This window comes from Barbus barbus, assembly GCF_936440315.1.
Source record: "Barbus barbus genome assembly, chromosome: 16".
NCBI classification, from domain to species: Eukaryota; Metazoa; Chordata; class Actinopteri; order Cypriniformes; family Cyprinidae; genus Barbus; species Barbus barbus.
The window spans coordinates 23,201,566-23,223,156 of record NC_136744.1 but is presented as its reverse complement, the minus strand read 5'-3'; the positions used below and the strand labels follow the sequence as shown (position 1 = coordinate 23,223,156).

Sequence of the window (21,591 nt, the reverse complement as noted above, 5' to 3'; positions counted from 1 at the left end):
AGATAATTAAGGAAATTAGCATGAGATTAACACCAAAAAAAGTGTTCTCTAATTTTGATCAGCATTCTTTTTCAAATATCTTATTTAAAGTCTTTATACTGCGATTCATAATATATTTAGCTTAAAAAACTTTTACTCCTGTTAGGATAACTTAAAATAGGACTCTAAGCAGTGACCTCGAAATTTAGGAACTTGCAAGTTTGTTCTTTGATATTTATCTCCACTGTAAATGAAAGTTTTGATGATTCCAGAATTCTCATAGATGCCATTTCCTATCTAACTGATGGGATTTCTTCTCTCCATATATAGTTTATATTTCGTAAAATCATTGATGTGAAGAAGGAGGAAGAAGAGAGGCAGCGCTCAAAGAATGAGGTTCCACTCACTATTCCTGTGGACCACCCGGTTCGAAAACTCTTCCAGAAGTTTAAACAGCAGAAAGAGCTCCGTAACCAGGGCGCTTCGGCCCAGCTGGACCTAGAAAAGAATCAGCAGCATCTACAGCATCCCACGCGCATGGCGAAACCTCACACCTCCCTCATGCAGAACTCGCTGCATGCGGTTCAGAATGGGTCCACCAGCACCGTGGTCACCATCTCCCAAATCACACCCATCCAGAACTGCCTGGCCTACCCTAAAGTGGGTGACTCAGTCAAGCAGAACAACCGCAACATCATGGAACTCAAACCTGCCGTGGTCACTGGTGACCAAGTCGCAAATCGACTCAAAGTTAATAACATGGCACGGACTAAACCCGCAGGAACTGGCCGTGGCTGGATGAGATTGAAAAACAACATGGCTGCCCCTGGTTCACCTCCAGAGGATGCTAGGAAGGAGGGATTGAACAATGCAGCTAAAGCCGTGTCCATGGAGCACATTTCACCACAAGTCAAAGGTCGGATAGAAAGTGTTGAGGAGGTTGGAACATCCAGGAAGAATTCGCTCCGCAAAACGGACTCTTGGGATAGTGGCTTAACATACAGCGACCAGAGACTGGATAGGGTTTCAGAACCACAGAGCCCTGTTCCTGGAGTTGGTGGTGGAGAAGGACCAGCCCAGGATTTTTACTCCAGTAGCGAGAGCTCATTTCAGGCCTCTCTGCAGGAGGCAAGGCTGGAGTTGCGGACAGAGATCCAAGCTCTGAACGGAAGGATGGCGGCTTTAGAAGAACGGGTTGGACAGATTCTCAGACTGCTTTTAGAGACTTCAAAGCCCACATCTAGTGAAGAACCAACCCCAAAAATGCACAGACTCAAAGCACAAGGCAGCATCCCAGTGTCCACACTCAGTATGCCAGACTCTGAAAAGGATGAGGGTTTGCCATAGGAAAATAGGCTTTGCATTCAATAAGCATTTGAGAGTAAGTATTTGTAGCATCACTGGGGCTTTGGTGCATCCAAATTTGGCACCTGTATCTGCAGCTTATACAGGAACGCCCAAAATAGAAGCTTGGGTTGGTTTCTAGTTTCTGAGTTCTGAGCGTAAAGCTGAAATCTGAACATCTGTATGGGAACAGGAGTTGGTTTCTGGATCTAAATAACTGCCAGGAACTCTAACCCCATCAGAGTACAGTGGCATGTACTGAGAAATACAAAAATGCTTTTTAATGTTCAATCAGCACTTTTTTGCACACTGAAGTAATGCAGGACCATTTTTCCCCCTTTTTCAGCGTGAGTTTGTATATATAATGCATGTCCAGCTGGGTTCTGGCTTGCCAAAAATGCACAACCCTGTTGACGTTTGTACAATTGAAATGATATTTAAATGCTTGTATATTATGCAGTTAACTGCATGCAGATCTATTTATTCTCACAGAATGCTTATTTTCAATGTGTAAATGAAAGAGACTGTTGATTGTCTTGATATCACCATAATGTACATTCAGATTTTTAACAAAATGTAGCATGACAGATCACTGAGGAAGAATGTGTTGTGTTTGAAACATTTGCGTATGCATGAATGACTTTCATAGGCACTCAAGAACTTTGCCTTAAAGGACCTAAACATCAGTCTTGATATAAAGCTGAAGAAGAAAAACCTGCACTGGTTATCAGTGTTGGACAGGTCTGTTTTTCATCTGTCTTTCTATACAGTTTAACTTGCATGTGTCAGGTTTCATTTCTGGGGTTTTTTGGACAAGGATTTCGGAGCGTGTAGGATTTTATGCCCTTCATTTATGTTCCACTCAATGTTATTGGGTTTGTTTTATTGTATATATCATCAGTAGCAGCTTTTGGGCCTGAAATGCAGCTTCACCACTGTAAATCTGTTGACTGTATTATATGCAACCTTACTAAAAAAATGGAAAATAAAAAATTATAATTGTAAGAGTAAACTGCAACGTTTTGTTGAATTCACAGTATCGCAGCATTTACAATAGCCCAAATTATAGCTATTATTTTTTCTTTCTTTGATAATTAGCTAATATTTTATCTTTAACCCTTGTATGAATCCTAGCTTCTCCCAAATTCCTGTGATATAATTTTATACCTGAAGACAAGAGGGCTAGAAATTACAGATACTGTTAGGACCTTCCTGCTGGAGATCCTGCAATCTACAAGACGTTCCTGAGGAATGCTGTTCCTTTGTTATTCTAATAGAATGAACCATTTGGTTCACACCTTTATAGACACAGTTACATTATTTCTCCACTGGTTTGAATCTTATCTCGCAGCAGAGCCGGCGCCAGGGCACCTCCATCAGGGGGGCATTTATCGCGTGCAGTTGCTGACACTCGCTAAAGCGTGCAGTGCAGGTGTGATATCATCTGCGATAATATCGTAATTGTTGTTTTAACGATGTGCAATTTGACAATATCGAGTATTTTTATACAAAAGCTCAATAAACAATAAGTTAATATTAAGAGATTTACGTTTTAGACACCATATTGCCTGTTTTTGCTCCATTTCGCCGATAAAAAAATTATTCCAAACAGTTACAGCACTGTTTTGCTTCTCTGAGCAACATGAAGGTGATTCGTTCCTGAATGAATCAGCTGTTAAACGATTCGGTTCAGTCGCAATGGTTCACTTATTAACAGTCACTTTCTGCCACCTACTGGTGGTTTTAATTTCACATTTAAAGTCTATTTTCATTTTTAAAGTATTCAATGTTTTGTTTAAAATGTCAAAAAATTATGTATTTCTCCATGTCCCTCTGAGCTATGGAGGACCAAACCTGCATAAATTAAATATGAATAAATGAATGAATAAATATATTAATGAATAGATAAATAAATGTGATAATAGGAAAATAAACAAATGAATAAACGACTTGATAAAATAAATATTATTAATTTATAATAAAATAAATCCCCCCCCCTTAATTTATTTTCTGCTTTCATACATTTTTAAACACTTTTTTTTTACTTTTATTTTTTCACTAATTCTTGTATTTTTATATTATTTATACATTTATATATTTATGCATTCATTTTTTTTTTAGAATGATTTATTCCCACATGTATTTATGCTACGGGATGTGGCAGATCAGCTGGAGAGTTGCAAGTTATTTTCACCTAACGTTATTCACATTAGTGCCGAAATATTTAAAATATTTTCCAGAAATAAAAACAGGAAGCTGAAGCTACTTATGTGATCTCCCACAGCATCGTCGTCATCGAGTCTGGAACCGTCGATGTCAGAGCCATTTTGGCCCCTTTCCTACCGAATAAAATTCATGTGGAGCCACAAAATATTTGATGCCCACATAAAAACAACACTGCATATAGCTAAAGTTTTATATTGTTACAGGGCAGAGGATGTTACAGGGCAGAGGAGTTGCAATCATTTCAGAAGTGAGGGGGACAGAAATGTCAAATGTAGTAATAATAATTATTATTATAATATTTATGTATGTATAATCAGAGGTGGGTAGTAACGAGTTACATTTACTTGAGTACATTTTTTGGGTAACTAATACTTTTAGAGTATATTTTAAAATGGGTACTTTTACTCTTACTCAAGTATATTTTTAGAGAAAAAACGGTACTTTTACTTCGTTACTGTGGGCGACTCTCCTCTCGTTACTGTATCTTAATGCAATACAAGTTAAAAACTTCGGTTTATTCCAAACGCGCCGTCTACTTTTCTCTGGGCAATGAATGATGCCCATTCGCGAATGATTCATTCTTTTGAGTCGATTCTGTTTAAAGGCTTTATCAAACCAGTTGGCAAACCAGTGAATCGGTTCGAGCATCAGTTTGAATGATTCATTCAGTTCCCTGCCGCACGCGCTGAGTCTCTGAAGCGGTTCTCACTCAGATAACAGAGAGTTTAAGAACATCAAGAGCGATGAAGACGTGGCTTTGTATCTACAGTCAGTTGAAAGCAAATCTGCAAAGGCTTGTTTGCTAGAGCTATATGAAGATCTTTATTAGATGAACACCGCGTGTGCTGTCTACTGTTCCACAGGTATAGGCCACGATACCACTATGACATTACCAGTTTGTTGTACATGTACCTTACATTAAATACAATGTATAATTTATTAATTAAATAAGCTGTCACAGAGTATGAAATGAACACCCGCGGAACCCGCGTTAGCTCTGCGCAGCGGCGCGCAGCCTGTTCTAGACACAATTAATATTCATATTTTTACAATATTTACGCTTGCAAAAATATAGGCTACATTTGTTTACATTTTGCAGAACAGAAGATCCGTCAATATGCATTTGTTTCGTTATGTTCAGAGCAGTCATGTGAGGCGTTTTCAGAGGTTTCAGTGTCAGAGGTTATAGGATAATACATAATTAATTTACTTTAAAATATAATTTAATTCAGTGATGCAAATCAGAATTTTCATCAGCTGTTACTCCAGATTTCGGAGTCATATGATAATTATTGTTATGATTGTACAATCAGTATATATACTACAAACACTTTTTCCCATTTTTATCACAGAATAAGGCAGAAAATATTTGTGACCCTGGAGCACAAAACCAGTCTTAAGTAGCACGGGTATATTTGTAGCAATAGCCAAAAATACATTGTATGGGTCAAAATTATCGATTTTTCTTTTATGCCAAAGATCATTAGGATATTAAGTAAAGATGTACCATGAATATATTTTGTACCGTAAATATATCAAAAATAAATTTTTGATTAGTAATATTGCTAAGAACTTCATTTGGACAACTTTAAAGGCGATTTTCTCAATATTTAGATTTTTTTGCACCCTCAGATTCCAGATTTTCAAATAGTTGTATCTCAGCTAAATATTGTCCTATCCTAACAAACCATACATCAATGGAAAGCTTATTTATTCGGCTTTCATATTATATATAAATCTTTTATGTACAAAAAATTATTACATGGAGAAGACTTGAAAAACACACAAACCATATCGTCTTCACGTTTCATCAGTTAGGTTTTATGCTTGTTATTCAGTTTAGCTACAGCGATAGCGGGATGCCTGTCAAAAGTTACTATTACTTCTCATATGAGTCCGTTGTGGACGTGAGAGCGCCCTCCGGCTTCGAGGATGAATGAAACATTCAGCGCGTGAGAGTTCAGCGCTCTGTGATATTCGAATAAAACGTATCCAAAACGACATGACTATCTTTTCTCTTTTCATTCAAATCTAGATTTATTCACATTGACCCTTGAAAACCTCTACTTTAACACACTTGACCGAGAAAAAGTGCAGGGGAAGAGTTTAGGTTTTATTAAAAGTCTGGGGGACACCTACACGCTACAGGGAGAGCCCCCGCAGAGGGATGAAAGAGCGCATGCAGCTCAGCAGCCGCGGGTTGCCGACCCCTGACAGACACCCAGTGGATGGTTGGTTTCTAGTCTAATAGCTATTCTGTAATCACGGAATCAAATGTAAATTTTCTAGATGCAAACCTCTTTTTGTAAAATTCAAAGTTGAAATGAGATTGTATTTTAAATCTATTGAGTTCTCCACGAACTTGAAAGCGATAAGAGCAGTGGCTTTGTTGAAGGACTTGGCATTTTCTCTAGAGACTGAAGGACTGATTTATCCTGGACTGGTGTTGTGATTTGACGATAACTATTGTTATTGTTTTTTTTTTTTTCATGCATTCAATAAGAAAAAAATCAATCAGTTACCGTTTTTTTTTTTGTTTTTTTTACCCAATTGACAATCATGGGTAGAAGAACCAAAAAATACAGGGTCGCGTTTCCCAAAAGCACCATGGGCCTAGGGTAGAGAAATGCGACCCTGTATTGTTCCAATTTTCAAAGAAGCCATTGGTGGTTCAGAAACGCAACCATTTCAGTTATTTAGAGTCAAGACTGTTTCCGTGATTACAGAATAGTTATTAGACTAGAAACCAACCATCCACTGGGTGTCTGACTCTGGGTGTCATCACCCTAGGGTCTGACGACGATGCTGTGGGAGATCACATAAGTAGCTTCAGCTTCCTGTTTTTATTTCTGGAAAATATTTTAAATATTTCGGCACTAATGCGAATAACGTTAGGTGAAAATAACTTGCAACTCTCCAGCTGATCTGCCACATCCCGTAGCAAACTGGACAACAAATTACTACTTGCCACCACTTTCTTTGAAAACTCTCATCTCTATCGCTTAGCTGGCCTGACGATTCGACGTGTGAGCTCTCAGCCAATGATGCACTGAAGCTACACAAGGACCACCTTCCTCATTTCCATGTTACACACGGAAAAGTAAAAAATAAATGAATAAACAAATCTAAAAATAAATACATGTACGAATAAATCATTCTAAAAAAATGAATGCATAAATATAGAAATAAATCTAAAAATAAATGTATAAATAATATAAAAATACATTAAAAAAATAATTAGTGAAAAAATAAAAGTAAAAAAAAAAGTTTAAAAATGTATTTTGTTTTATTACAAATTAATCATATTTATTTTATCAAGTCGTTTATGCATTTATTTATATATTTATTCATTCATTCATTTATTCATATTTAATTTATGCAGGTTTGGTCCTCCATACCTCACAGGTAGGTCTTTCAGGGTTTTCATCCAAAGAACATTAACTGGTCACAGGGCTTCCTCCTGGACCCCTCCTCTTCACCATACACACTACATCACTGGGACGCATTATACATTAAATCTCACACACCTGCATTAAATCTCCTACATGAGGTAGACAAAACTCATTTATTAAAACGTTTACATTACATTTAGCTGACGCTTTTATCCAAAGCGACTTACAATTGCTATATATGTCAGAGGTCGCACGCCTCTGGAGCAACTAGGAGTTAAGTGTCTTGCTCAGGGACACATTGGTGTCTCACAGTGGATTCGAACCCGGGGTCTCTCACACCAAAGGCATGTGTTTTATCCACTGCGCCATCACCACCTATTTAAATTCAAATTGTTAATAGATTAAATACAGAAAGCAAGCAAATAGCTCTCCCTTTAAGATAATCACTACAGCTGTCAATCAGTGGCAGAGTGACTACTTTGCTCAGCGTGTACTGGAACGAGTCTTGGTTATTGGACCCGCAACCCGCCCACACCTGCAGTGCACCACACCCTACACATAAATAGTATTCCACCCGTTACATCAAATATTAGTGGTATATTATCTCTGCCTGAGAGGTAAGGAAAAATACACTTACCTGAGATATTTTTTTATATATAGCCTATATCTCTGAAATATATGATAGTAGCCTATTCTTGAAAACAATATTTTCATGTATTGTTGAATAAAATATTATAGTAATACAAATTAATAGCCATAATATGGACTATTGTAAATGCTGGGACACTGTGATGCTCAGATTACATTGCTAATTTCACCATTAACTCTTCACCTGAACAGTTTATGTTTTGTATATGGTATCATTGTAATCCTTGACCATCAATGACATAGGGGTAGACATCACCTTTTCTGTGTTATCATGTTTGGTTCAGGAGATATGGTCGCCATGGCAACCACGAGGTGTTTTTGCGATGGCTCCAATTCTGACAATGTTTAAGGCCACAAACTATACAAGTGTACCAAGTTTCATGCTTTTATAAAAAAGTGAACATTATTTTCACATATCACCTGGACTATTAAGGATTGTATACTTTTAAAGGTATTTTTGTGTTTATTTCTTCTGAGGTTCACTTAAAAAGCTACTGTACGGAAGTTCTAAGCGGCCATGCATTATTATAATTTTTCTGTCTTGTTTTCTCGTGATAACGACTTAATTTTCTCGTGATCTCGACATAACGAAAGTTGTTTTGTCGTTATCACGACTTAATTTTCTCGTGATCTCGACATAACGAAAGTTGTTTTGTCGTTATCACGACTTAATTTTCTCGTGATCTCGACATAACGAAATTTGTTTTGTGGTTATCTGGACATAACGAAAGTTGTTGATCTCAACCTAAAAACCGTTTTCTCACGACGTAATTGTAGCTATAGTGAGAAAATCAGGGTCGCTATATTGTCTTCGACGATAAAGTTGCAGACCCGACAGCCTCCTTCTCAAGTGTCGAACACTTATGTGTAAGTCCTCAATCACTGACAGACACAGAGCTAAAATGTCCGAGTATGAATATGCATGCCAAGTATTCTATCATGGATCAATGTAGTCGGTCACACACACAACACCTTCAATATTTGGGATACCATATTTTTATTTTTATTATTTCAGTTTGAGTGAGTCCCTGATCAAAGTAAAAGCGAATACGATCATCCATGATGCTGCTTCTATAGCATTTTCTCATGCCGAATACACAGAGAAAATTAAGTCGTGATAACGACAAAACAACTTTCGTTATGTCGAGATCACGAGAAAAAATAAGTCGTGATAACGACAAAACAACTTTCGTTATGTCGAGATCACGAGAAAATTAAGTCGTGATCACGAGAAAACAAGACAGACAAATTATAATAATGCATGGCCGCTTAGAACTTCCGTACTACGGTGTACAGTACGCACACACATATTTTGGGGCCTGTCAACTTAATTTTTTATTTTTCTTTATTTTTTTTAATGAAATTAAATATTTTATTCCGCAAGGATGCATAAAATGGGTCGCACTCTATTTTACAGTACATGAACTTACATATACTTACAGTGTTCTTAGCGTAACTACCTGAAAAGTACTGGTAATATAAGGTTACTACATGGGGTAGGGTTAGGTTTAGAGGTAGGTTCAGGGTTAGTACTTATTACCTAGTAATTGTACAATACATTTCTGTTTTAAAACATTCTATTGACTTACTGTATAACTTTTATTTACTTTATTTCTATTTATTAAAGAATCCTAAAAACAAAATGTTTCACAGTTTCCACAAAAATATTAAGCAGCATGTTTTCAACTTTGAATCAGCAAATCAGCATATTAGAATGATTCTGAAGGATCACGTATGTATATGCACAAACATTGCATTTCTTTATTTTTTTTATATTTACATTTTTCAGTACAATTTTTCCTTTATTTCTTTTAATCTTAATCATATTTTAATGTTCCCTCCCTGTTTGTTTCCAGGTAGCAGAGAGTTAAATGTACCTGCACAGGTTAAGAGTGCAGCTCTCTGTATTACGGTCCTGCTGAAGTCAATTTTCAGGTAGCGGTGCTGCAGCTTGGCACGAAGCCCTCAAGATTCTGTTATTACAACCCATTTATCTCTCACTCTGTCTCTCTTTTTGCTGAGCTTGCTAAAGATCTGGGATTGGCCTGGTTTAAAATATTAGTTTTGTGCTTTTATATTCTTCACACACACACATAAATATTGTTTCACAGATACAAGCCCATTTCAGTAGTAATGTGTGTTTGTGATTGTAAAAACAAAGACTGTGCTGTATTGAATATAACATGAGGTCTGCCTTCTGTGTACTAAATAGTCCCAGTTTTGCTTGGTCCCAAGGTCTTAATGAGCTGTTGTTCTACAGATCATTAGACACATTTAATCAGAAGAAAGGCCAAGGGGTCAAGGGTTTTGCTAGTTAGCATAGTTAGCCACTACTGGAAAATACAGTAACTACCATTCTGCTGCTCAAAAGCATCTTTCAGCATTGACATCCATTCTGAGATCTCTATATATTGCAATTACGATGAATGAGAATTATCAGATTCTTATTGATCAGGTTGTCTAGATATCAGACAATTGTCTGTAGCAATGCTAATATTACAAGATCACATGGCCTAACTCTCCTTCCCTTGTCACTCCGTCAATCTCTTTGCGTTTTGAAAAAATATGTATTGAAACTGATATCTTAAAATGCTATTAAGCATTGCATTGTAGGAACATATTCATAAAATCACTGCTCTTCAAAAAATGTGTAAGCATGGGATGTATAGAGTTGTATATTCATTGTCCAGTGATAAGATTTGCTTATCACAAACATTTACATTATGATGTACTTATTTAGTGACCATGAAATAGTGCAGATATAAATAATAGTATTTAAAAAGACAGAAAATTAATGAACATAAAGGTGAGAGACAGTGTTGTGTAAGACTGTACAGTGCTTCCCATAATTTTCTCTCTTGCTTATATTTAGAAGCTCATTTGATTGGATCTGTACCTGTCAGCTCGAATGCCTGGAGTTGTTTGAAAGAGCCTGTCTTGTCCATGAGTAGGGCCAGATTTAGAGTTTGTTTAGTTGACAGTTAATTGAATGGAAGTGATTTGACAGAAGGGTAATTTTGGCAATTAATCTGGGACAAAGGCAGCATTGGGGGAGGTTTGACATTTCTGGGAATGCTGGTGAATATCGTACATGCCAGCATTACCGTAGCAGCAAAACCTTTGGGAACAACGTTGATCAAAAGCAAGGATAGATTGTGGCCCTAAGGCATCAGCCTTTTTTGGAGGCCCCCTCTTGTTGAAAAAATAGTATCTTGTAACTGTGATTTAAAATCACTTTATATTGCATGACTCAAAATTCAGAAATTGGCTTTAGCATCTCATTGAAGTGATCTGAATTTGTGTCCCAATCTTGTGAAGAAACCACCACATTTACCTCAACATTTACTAGGTTAAGATAATTTACACACGTACATTCCAAAGTTTGGGGTTTATTACATTTTTAAAACATTCTTTATAAAAAAGTCTCTTATGCTCACCAAAGTTGGATTTATTTGATCAAAAGTACAGTAAAACAGTAATATTGTTATTATTATAGTTTTTACAGTAACTGTCTTTTACTGTTACATATAAAAGGAAAATTATTATTTTTTAATTAGTTTTTTCAGCAGCCATTACTCCAGTCTTCAGTGTCACATGATCCTTTACAAATATATTTTTAAAATTATCCTTGACAGATTTATATGAAAAAATGATTTAAAGTAGTCTGCAGTATTCTGAGAGGTAATGTCAAAATAACGTTTTTATTTTATTTTATTTTATTCTATTTTTTTGTTTTATGGACAACGGCTGCCTTTAATTTAAGTACATCTTTGTCTCAATGATACACAACATTTTTATCCTTTTCTTGTAAAGAAAACCACATTTATCTCAGCAAAATCAATGAAAGTAATCTGCACACATTTGTGATTGTGGAACTTAATGAAACTATATTAAACTGTTGACCCTAAATGTAATTTCCAGTGCAGAATCTGATGAATTTGACCTCTGAGGCGTTACACACTGTGTTCAGGTTTATAATGGAAAAGGTGATAATCATGTGCATCTGCTCAATACAATGGGAGAGGAGAATGTTTTCTCATCATTTTCACATTAGTGAGGTATTAAATAATTTATCATGCAGACACTGCTGGGGCATGTGAACTCACAGTAACGCAGCATTCAGAAAAAATAGTCTTCAGTGCTGCAGGTCTCTGAGAAAATTACATATTGTCATTCTCATATGTGTGTGTGAGATCAGCAAATGCAAAGTAAATACACTAAAGTTTAAATGGAGAACAAGTGTGTCTGGTTGCCTGAGATGGAAAGTCAAGAGCAGGTGGTAAATATATGACTATAAATGCCATTAAACCATGAGTAAGTGACTGAGATGAGAGCAGCATTGAGCAGGTGGTTGGACCCCCTAATGATTTCTTTAGCACACATATGGACATGTGTCATAGTCACAGAACTTTTGCCTCTACCGTCTACAAAACAAACACACAGCAAATCTCCTGACAAATAAGAAAAAAAAAACAATCCATCATGCACTGTGGCCATAATACAGTATTTTTTTATAAATCACCTTCTTTATTTACTGTATGATTATTTAATATGGAAATACCATTCTGTTCAAAGTTTGGGGTTGGTAAGATTTTTTAAATGAAAGAAGTCTCTTAGGCTCACCAAAGCTACGTTTAATTATTTGATAAAAAAAGTACAGTAAAAACAGTAATTTTGTGAAATATTATAACAATTAAAATAACTGTTGTTAGATTTAAAATATTTTAAAACGTAGTTTATTCCTGTGATAGCAGTTGATTTTTCAGCAGCCATTACTGCAGTCTTTAGTGTCACATGATCTTTCAGAAATCATTCTAATAAGCTTATGTTTTTGCTCAAGAAACATTTATTATTTTTATCGGTGTTAGCTTTGCTATTATTTTCATGGAAACTGTGCTAAATTTTTAGGAAGTGTTTAAGTAGTAAAGTCATTTGTAATACAGTAGATATCTTTAGTGACATTATTAATGTCCTTACTGTCACTTTTGATCAGTGTAATAAAAATTTTAAATAGTGCATGGGGATTTGTAGAAGTTTTTCTGTCTCAATTAAATGAAGGATAGAACATAAAATGTTACATAATTTAATGGCTTATGCCCTGTAGCTACAATATTTTTTTCAGGTTATGACAGAAGACCACAGGTGTGTTGTTTAAAGTTTTATTCAGTTTTGCTCTTTTCAGGAAAAAGAAGGAGGAGGAAAGTACAAAGAAGATGATAAAGTAACATACAGTGACCATTTGAAGATAATATGTTTGCTACATGTACATAGACATGAAACAGATCTATTTTTGATTCATTTTATTCCTGCAGTGCCCATGCTCTTTGGTTTCTCCAGCATATCAGACCGAAGTGATGCATTCAGTGGTGCTAGTGAGACAAACCCCACAGTCACACCGGAGGGCCACGGGGTAGGTGTAGGATGGGTCCACGTCTGCTGAGCAGTTCGGCAGCTGCACCGTCTCCAATCGAGTTTCATTATAAGTGCACACGCGCTGGTGCGACTCGATGAAGGGCGGGTCCAGGACTGGCTTCTGCAGTGATTGACAGGTGAAGAGAAGGGTGTGTGTCATAATGAGGACTTTTCATCTGGGCTACTGATTTATGTTTTTAGATAGACTTAAAAGTATCTTTAAAGTTAAATATTTAATAATATACTGTAGACTCTTTAATTAAGCATGTTAAATAATGTCTAAAATGTCTTTTCCAACCCAAATAACATTTACTGGAAGTGAAGTTAGTCCCTGAAGGCACTTTTTTCTTCAAAAATGAATATTATCCTGATCTGACTGTTAAAACTGAACGACCTAATGTAATGAGGATGATTTAGTTCTATTTTTAAGTTATAAAAGTAGTTGATTTCTTTAGTTTTTTAGGCAAAGTAAACAGTCACTTTCCTTCAGATGTGCCGTTATCAAGAATTAAGCACAGTAAATAATAATGCATGTAAAACATATTTTGCAGAAAATCGTCATGAATGAAAAAAATACATAAGAAACCATTATAAAACTATTCAAAGCCAGGCCTGACTGCAATATCTTAACCATTTTTCTGTTATATTTTCCTTTAATTTCGAGCAATCAGCCCAAGAGGTTCTCCGCCTCTCTCTTAAAAGCACTAAAGGTGGTTCAATTAAAGTGGTTCAATTTTCTTTCTTTTTTTTTGGAAAATGATTATTTGGGTCAAAGTGAGTTATGTTCCCAAAGTGCTTTGAACTGCTCTATGTGTAAAATTAAAACAATCCAATCTTACAAACACGATCAATAATACAAATGCAAATTATTTTGCAAGATAAATACAAACTAACATAATATTTTTGTGAAATAGTCAAACCTTTTTGGCTGCTTCACTTTCTATAAAAGCAAAATCACCTTGTTTATGATTTAAGCTATATGTAATATACAGTATGTGGGGTTTAATTTGATATATTATAGAATTATAAAACCCTGTATATAATTGCAATTTCTTGTAATAAAGTATTATAACCCTGATATTTCTTATATCATTTTGATTAAGTATTGATCACATTGGAGGTGTGCTGCAAAAGCTCTTCTCTCTTTTTATGTGAATGTTTGTCTGTCTTTGGCTAATAATATCAGTCTTACTTCCCAGGTCTCACAGCGTCCCCAGCAGGCATCAGTGGTGATGTGCAGCCCACTGCATCCTGGTTTACGGGCCAGAAAGGTCAATTCTCTGACTGCACAGCCAATGAAACGCTTCAGGTTGAGCACAGAAGCCTCAGTATGAGCGCCACAACACAGCCAAACAGCCAGTGTCACACAGCACAGAGTAACAGGAGACGGCCTTCCACACATACAGAGAGAATAAGAGTTCATGATGAAGAATGATTAAGTATTAAATGCTCTGGAGGTTGCAAAAAATCAAGCAATTGCTTTTGATTAACATAAGCGTATAATTTGAGTTGTAATGATCCAGGAAAACAGAGCTGTTTTTCTCTTACTTATATAAAGTCACATTAAAATTGTTTTGTAAAATTTGCATAATTCCTAGCATGTACACTAGCATCCAATTGAGGTCAGGTTTTTTTTCTTTCATTCTGCAAGGGTGCATTATTATATTGATCAAAGTGACAGTAAAGACAATTATAATCTTTACCAAAAAAAAAAAATTTATTTAAAATATAGTTATTTTAAAAATTCTATTCATCAAAGTTTCAATGTTTTCAACACAGATGATAAGAAGAATGTGACACTGACAAATTCAGCTTTGGTATCACAGGAAATACTGTAAATTGCATTTTAAAATATATTAAAGTAGGAAAGTTATTTTACATTGTAATAAGATTTCACAACCGAGTTGTAAATTTCATTGAACAAATTACATTAAAAATCTTATAAAACCCCAAGTTTAGAAGTTTGTGATTTTCATTTTTGTTTTACTGTTTTACCCTTGAAAATCAATCATAAAAATGACATTTTTAAACTATGATAAGATATACCAAAATATAATTTCCATAAAGAGCTGTAAAAAGACTATTTAAATTTCTCACCCCTGTGGTCCAGACCTCAGAGGAGCCATTGCTGATTCCAGTGACTGTGGATCTGTTTACAAAATAACAGTAATTAATCAATAAAAATAATTATTAAAACATAAATCTCACTTATCTTCTATCTGTCTTCTTAGTTTCAGTCAGGTCAAAGATACCTGGCAAATGCAGCACAGCTTAATTCTCCAGAATCAGCGAGAATCTCACTTCCAGTCCTGATATCACCTCTCCTGAAGTTCCTCTGACACTGGACTTGCACAAATCTGTAATTTATTAGAAACGGCACTGCCAACCCCACCTAAAACACACGGGGCTGTCTCTGTAGCGCCAACTGCATCCAGCAGTAATAAAGAGATGTCACATAAGACCAAAGACAAACAGGGAAGGAGCCGGTGAGTCCATGTGTGTGGAGATTGATCCAGCCCCTCAGGCTCTGAAATCTGTGCATGTCTTACCTGCTGCTCAGGTACATCAGCCGTACATCCATTAATTTAATGAAGAGGAAAGAACCTCCTTTTGTTCGGAGTCATCCACATGGAAGAGAATGGGAAACACATTTATCCTCTAATCCATGTATTCATTTATTCATCCATCCATCTTGTGGGCTGTGGTTAGTCCTGGCTCCAGGAGGTGTCAAGACAGGTTAAATGAGACGTCAGGCTCCAAACAGTCAGATACTTTCCATGACAACATCCTGGCATAATCTAAGAAGTGATTTTCCAGAAAGGTCTGATATAACTGACACCTGAGGGGGCAGGGTGACAATTTTGCTGACTTAATTTCCTCTGAAAATCATTTTCTTTATTATATATGGTAATATTCTTTATTCTTCTTATTATTATTATTATTAAATTAGAAAAAAATGGCAATGCATGTGTTTGGATTTCATGAATGACAAACCGGCATATTAGATATAACTATGCTGCCAAAGCCTGAAAAATAGGACTGATCTGCATGGGGCCATTAGGGGAAATTCGATTATTAATTCCAAAGAGCTTTAAAAACATTTTTCATTTTGTGTAGAAAACAATAGTAGTACAGAAACAAAACTGCTGATAAAACACATATTATGTATATTAGCTATATTTGTACAAAGTATTATTTAGAGTAAACAAGTAGTGTTTTTGCGTGCATTAAATAAACTGAGACCATCTTCAAGTAACGCCAAACAAACTTTTCTAAAATTATGCCACAGTGACGCCCAGTGGTCAATTTGGGAAGGTTTTGGTCAATTTAACATGATCTAATTACAAATAATTTGACTCACATAGTGATCATGTTGTCTCACAACATTTCCCTTTAGTTCTGCATCAGTATCCTGTATATGTCCTGAATATATAGGTTAGGTAGCCTATACACTGGCAGGCTATTCAGTGAGAATTATGCAATGAATTTTGGCTTCTTTGATAGGCTTCGTATGATTAATTAATAAATATAAATTGAGATTTTTAAAACAAAATGAAATTTGCAGAGCGCATTTTTTCGCGTAAATTGTAGGCCGCTTGGTTAGTTAGGAAAACAATTATTTAAAATACATTTTAAAAGCTTCTGCGATAATCGAAAAATAACGCATTTTCCTGCGAAATTTTACCTACATTTTGATAATGCGACCCCATTTAGTCATGCATTTGAACATTTATCAACACTGAAACCAATAGTAGCCTATATAGCCTAGGCTACTTTGAAACGTATCATCCCTGTTTTGACTTCCTTCTGAGTGGCTAAAGCGGTGACCTGCACAAAGACCCTCATAATTCGCACCGTGCGGTTATTGATCTACAGAGGGGGTTAATTCACTGCTTTGTCTGCTATAACCTACTCCTTTAGGTCCGCGCGCCGCCCCGAGTGGTCGTTATAATTAGAGACCCCCGCGGGCGCGTCGGGTTTCACTCCGCCGCCCGGTCGCTTCTCCCGGTGAGCTCGGCTGGGAACGGGAGGGAATAAACGAGCTTCATTCGCAGTAATACACGCAGTAATATGAACTCCCTAACGATTTGTATTTGTCGTTATTGTAGTTGACGACGGAAAACATTGAACACTGGTGCAAGTGGACATTTAAAGACCGTTTCAGACTTTGCCAAACATGTAAGTAGAGTTTGAGTTCTTCTGAACAGACCCACCTTGACAGATCTAAGGTCATTGAATAACGCATAACTCAGATTCAATCGTTATAACACCATGTTTATTTTAATGTATTAATTGTCTTTGTTGTTATTAATTTTTTTTCTGAGAGTTCAAAACGTTATGTCAATACTATAATACAGCCTAAATTCAAAAAAAATATATATATGTAGGCTAATTCACTTTATATAATAGGCCTAGGCTATATCCTACTGAATAGGCTCTCAGTTTAAAAGAGTACTGTGTACTCAAATAAAGCCATACCACGCAGTAGAACTGTATACTGTATGTGTTTGATATTGTTATTGACGTGTGTTATATTGTGCATATCCTGGTAACGCGTGCTCGCGCCAGCGTTATTTTGGGCCCCACGCAACGCCCCTCTCGAGCTCAAGGCATTTGGTGTGTCAGAGGTCACCGCGTGCGGAACGCTTATGCATGCAACTCTGATAAATACTCATTGAATTCAACTGAAACGTCTTTAACAAGTTAAATAAAAAACAATAACATACATTACTACTATTATACAGATAATACTATATATGCAATTTTTGCCATTGACTTGGTATGCCACTGTATGCCAACCTGCTAAGAGTTACTTACAGCTCTCATTGTGTCTTAGAGGGATGAGTACTGTTACTTATTGTTTTGACAATGATTTCGGTTATAAATATAAAAACATAGGTGGTTTAAAGGAATAGTTCATCCAAAATAGTCAGTGTCATGTTCAAAGGCAGTTTTAGACACTTTTAGTCAGTGTTTTTGTAGTTGTCAGGATAGGCATAGTGACATATATTCTCATAAAAGATGTGTCTGTGCTCTGCTCAGGTGATTGACCTGTGGGAGTGTTGGGTTCTGTACGTGTGAAATGCTTTAGATGCTGTTGTGGTTAGTTCATGTGGATGAAGTTTCCATGTAACTCTCTTAGTCATTTACTGTGATTTGACTATGATCATTCCCAGCACTCTGATTCAGATATAATGCACAGATTTGTTTGATCTCTTGGAATATGTCCGGTCTGTGTTAATGCCTGCTGTGTTTCATTCCACATTATTAAGCCAGTATGTGCGCTCTCTTTCTCTCTGTGTTCTCGTTCCTGTGAGTCCAGCTCAGGATAGCACACATTCTTCTACACCTCTGTTCTCTAACAGAGTCATGTTCTGCTGCAAGGACACGCATTCACATGGTTACAGAACGATTGATGTAATGACATTTTGCCATAACTTTCTGATTTTACTGTTTGAGAAATTTGTGTTTATCCAACACTTATAATCTTTCATCTTTATGCTGATGAGGTTAAACATGCCTCACAGATTCTGAAAAAAAGGCAGTTTTGGCTCCCCAGAGGGTGCCATTGCTTTATGTGTCTACCCACAGGAACTTAATGGTCATTCCTACTGTGCGGTACATTCAGTATGTTCAATTTCCTCATCATATGTGTCTTAATACAATGGATAAAATATTAAACACACACACAAAATACACTATGGTTATTTCTGTGTTTCTATCAAAGTCCCAGTAAGGCAAAACCACGAGTTACATGTTTTGGGTATTCTATAGCAGTGGTTTTCAAATTTTTTTAATAGCGACCCTATTTTTTTCTTTTTAAATTGACGCGACCCATATATATAAAAGAAAGAAGGAAGGTCTCTGGACTGAAAAAGAACACTTGCGTTGTGAGCGGTGAGTGGATTCTGACTCACTAAAGCTCCTCTGATTGGCCGTTGTGTTATAGAAATCAACAGATAAGTCTCTGATTTGCTACAATGTACAACGCTGCAAAAACAGAGCGCAAACACAAATACACATTTGATTCTGACCTGAGGCGGCTGCCGGTTACTTTCATTTTGTTGTTTATGTTTATGTAGTTGCTTCTTTCCTGAGTCTTGAACTTGGTTACATACATACGTTTTCCTTAAATCATCCTGGCGACCCATTTTTTTAGTCGATGGCGACCCAGGGTTTGAAAACCACTGTTCTATAGTCTTTCGTTTCTATGTCCTCTAATATGAAAAACCAGTCAAAAAATATTTCAATTAAACTTTATATTTTGAGAATAGTGCTTTACGTAGTACTCAGTTTATTGATTTCTCTACTGACATGTCCTCAAATTAATTTTTGGCAGGAAAACACCAGCATAAACAACCAGCATTAGCAATGGAATTGCTATTTTCAAAAGATTGCATAAAAAAGTTATTTTGTTATATGTTATAAATAATCAGCTCAACAATATTGTAAGTCTAGTATACTCTTCTTATAGAAATTCTTCCTTAAATTACAAAGCAAGCATTTAATAAAAGTTACATAGTCGAAAAGAAATGCATAACAGAAAGAACCCTATGTCAAAGGAATGTTAAAGTACGCTATTAAAGAAAGATTTTCAAGTTTTTTTTAATGTTCTTCACACTAAGAAAAAAAGTTTTTTTAGAATCAAAATGAGTTCTTATGGTATCTGTGAAAACACCATTTTGTGAAAACACCTTTATTCTTAAGAGTGTAAACCTGGACTGCTAAGACATCATCTGCCCTCTCCACAGATGCTGCAATGCCTCAGGTTGTTCTCAGCTGACCTCTCTCTCCATGACGTCACAAAGGACATCCCGAGACCTGCCCGATGAACGTGGCTCGATCCCACTGGACATCGATGATGTCCACATACTACTGCAAGGTCAGATTGAAGCTTTTATTGAGCATAAAACTAAAATCTAATTTAGTGTATCATTATCTGTTATAGGTATATGACAGTATCAAAATGTACTGTATATATGGCAATAATTTTCACTTCTTGTTTGGACTTCATGGACGATTCTATGAATTCATTCATTCATTCAAACAACTTCCTCAAAAGCAGATTAAAGTGATTTATTGGCAATGCCAAATGATATGGGTTAAAATCTCTCTATCGATCTCTCTCTTATGCATACATACACCCAAACACATTATGTTGTGATGTTAAATCAATGACTTAAATGAGACAAAATTGTTTGGTAACAGACAGATGTAATTAAAGTTCTGTTGCCCTGAGTCATGAAGAGTTGCACAAAAGTGTTTTTCTGGAATGCAGGGTGTGGGTAATTCATTTTTTTATCCACAAAAATCTTAGCTGTCTCTGTTGTAGTGTCTTTGTTGTTGTTTTGAGAGTAAAGTGATGTGGATGTGTAGATAAGGAATAGTTTCTTGCTTCTGGCCAAAATATGACTCCATAATTGATAATGCTTTGTTCAGTGGAAAAGTCCTCCTCTGTTGTCCTCTTAATCATATTCCACCAACACGTTTGTTTAGAACTATTTTGGACAGTTTTTTGTTTTTTTCTCACTGGTAAGAGGTGCTGGATCTGTGTATATTTCTCTCCTGATTCAGACGGGACAGAATTTTCACAGGAGAAAGCAATATGGATACAGCAGACCTGCAAACTCATCAGAGAAAAAAAGGTGACAGTGTTGGGGGGGGGGGGGGGGGGGGCGCAACGAAAGCGGCGATTGTCGCCAAAAAGCGACAAGTTAGCAGGTATGATACAGGCCTCGTATTTTAACCAGAAGCACTGGTTTATTATTGTTAATGTAATGAGAGTCCACTGAAAGCAAGCGTAGTGAAGAACCCATGTGCAGCTTTATTTACAAAGTGATCCAAAATCCAAACATACAAACCAAGACTTGACTTGACTTGAACAGACTTGACTTGAACAGACTTGACAAGGCATGAATAAACCAGACTTGGCATGAACAGACTTGACTTGAACAGACTTGACAAGGCATGAATAAACTAGACTTGGCATGAACAGGCTTGACTTGAACAGACTTGACAAGGCATGAATAAACCAGACTTGGCATGAACAGACTTGAAGTGGCATGAAACAAACTAGACTCACCAACAGCAGGTTCCAACATCAATACATGACAAGGAACAAAGGCAACGACATGGCTACTTATAACAAACAAGAACTGTGACGAAACTTCAAAATAAAAGACATAAAAACATGAACACGAAACAGAACCCAAAACAGACCTTACAGTTAATTTATGGACTAGAGTCATGTGGATTACTTGTGGATTACTGCAATGTTTTTATCAGCTGCTTAGACTCTCATTCTGACGGCACCCATTTGTGAACAAATGATGTAATGCTAGATTTCTCCAAACCTGTTCAGATGAAGAAACAAACTCATCCACTTCTCGGATGGCCCGAGGGCGAGTAACTTTCCAGCAAATTTTAATTTTTGAAGTGAGCTATTCCTTTAATAAACACAATTTAGGCAATAACTTCTGAAAAAGCATAATTGATCACTGCTCGTTTGTGGAGTCGAGGGGTCGTTCAGTTGCCAAGAACGGATGTTTTAATGTGTTTTCAGGCTACTTGTTCTCATTCTTTCGTTTTT

General features: G+C 36.3%; 2 protein-coding genes across 2 annotated transcripts in view; one reads left to right on the top strand and one right to left on the bottom strand.

The window, feature by feature from the left end:
• Positions 1–1,326, top strand: part of LOC306882037 (voltage-gated delayed rectifier potassium channel KCNH5-like) — a gene marked incomplete at both ends in the record, with an annotated part of 47,431 nt that extends 46,105 nt beyond the window's left edge. Inside the window, one exon of the mRNA XM_079436469.1 lies at positions 310–1,326. Coding sequence (XP_079292595.1) covers positions 310–1,326 — 1,017 coding nt within the window. The remainder of the gene's footprint in view (positions 1–309) is intronic.
• An 11,416-nt stretch (positions 1,327–12,742) lies between these two features.
• On the bottom strand, positions 12,743–15,539 carry LOC306882406 (glycoprotein hormone beta-5-like). The gene is made up of 4 exons (XM_079437003.1): positions 15,254–15,539; positions 15,099–15,150; positions 14,194–14,392; positions 12,743–13,122 (listed from the first exon to the last, which is right to left on the bottom strand). Exons 2-4 carry the CDS (start codon positions 15,125–15,127, stop codon positions 12,931–12,933), a joined length of 420 nt encoding a protein of 139 aa, XP_079293129.1. The 5' UTR covers positions 15,128–15,150; positions 15,254–15,539; the 3' UTR covers positions 12,743–12,930.
• Between the last annotated feature and the right edge of the window lie 6,052 nt (positions 15,540–21,591).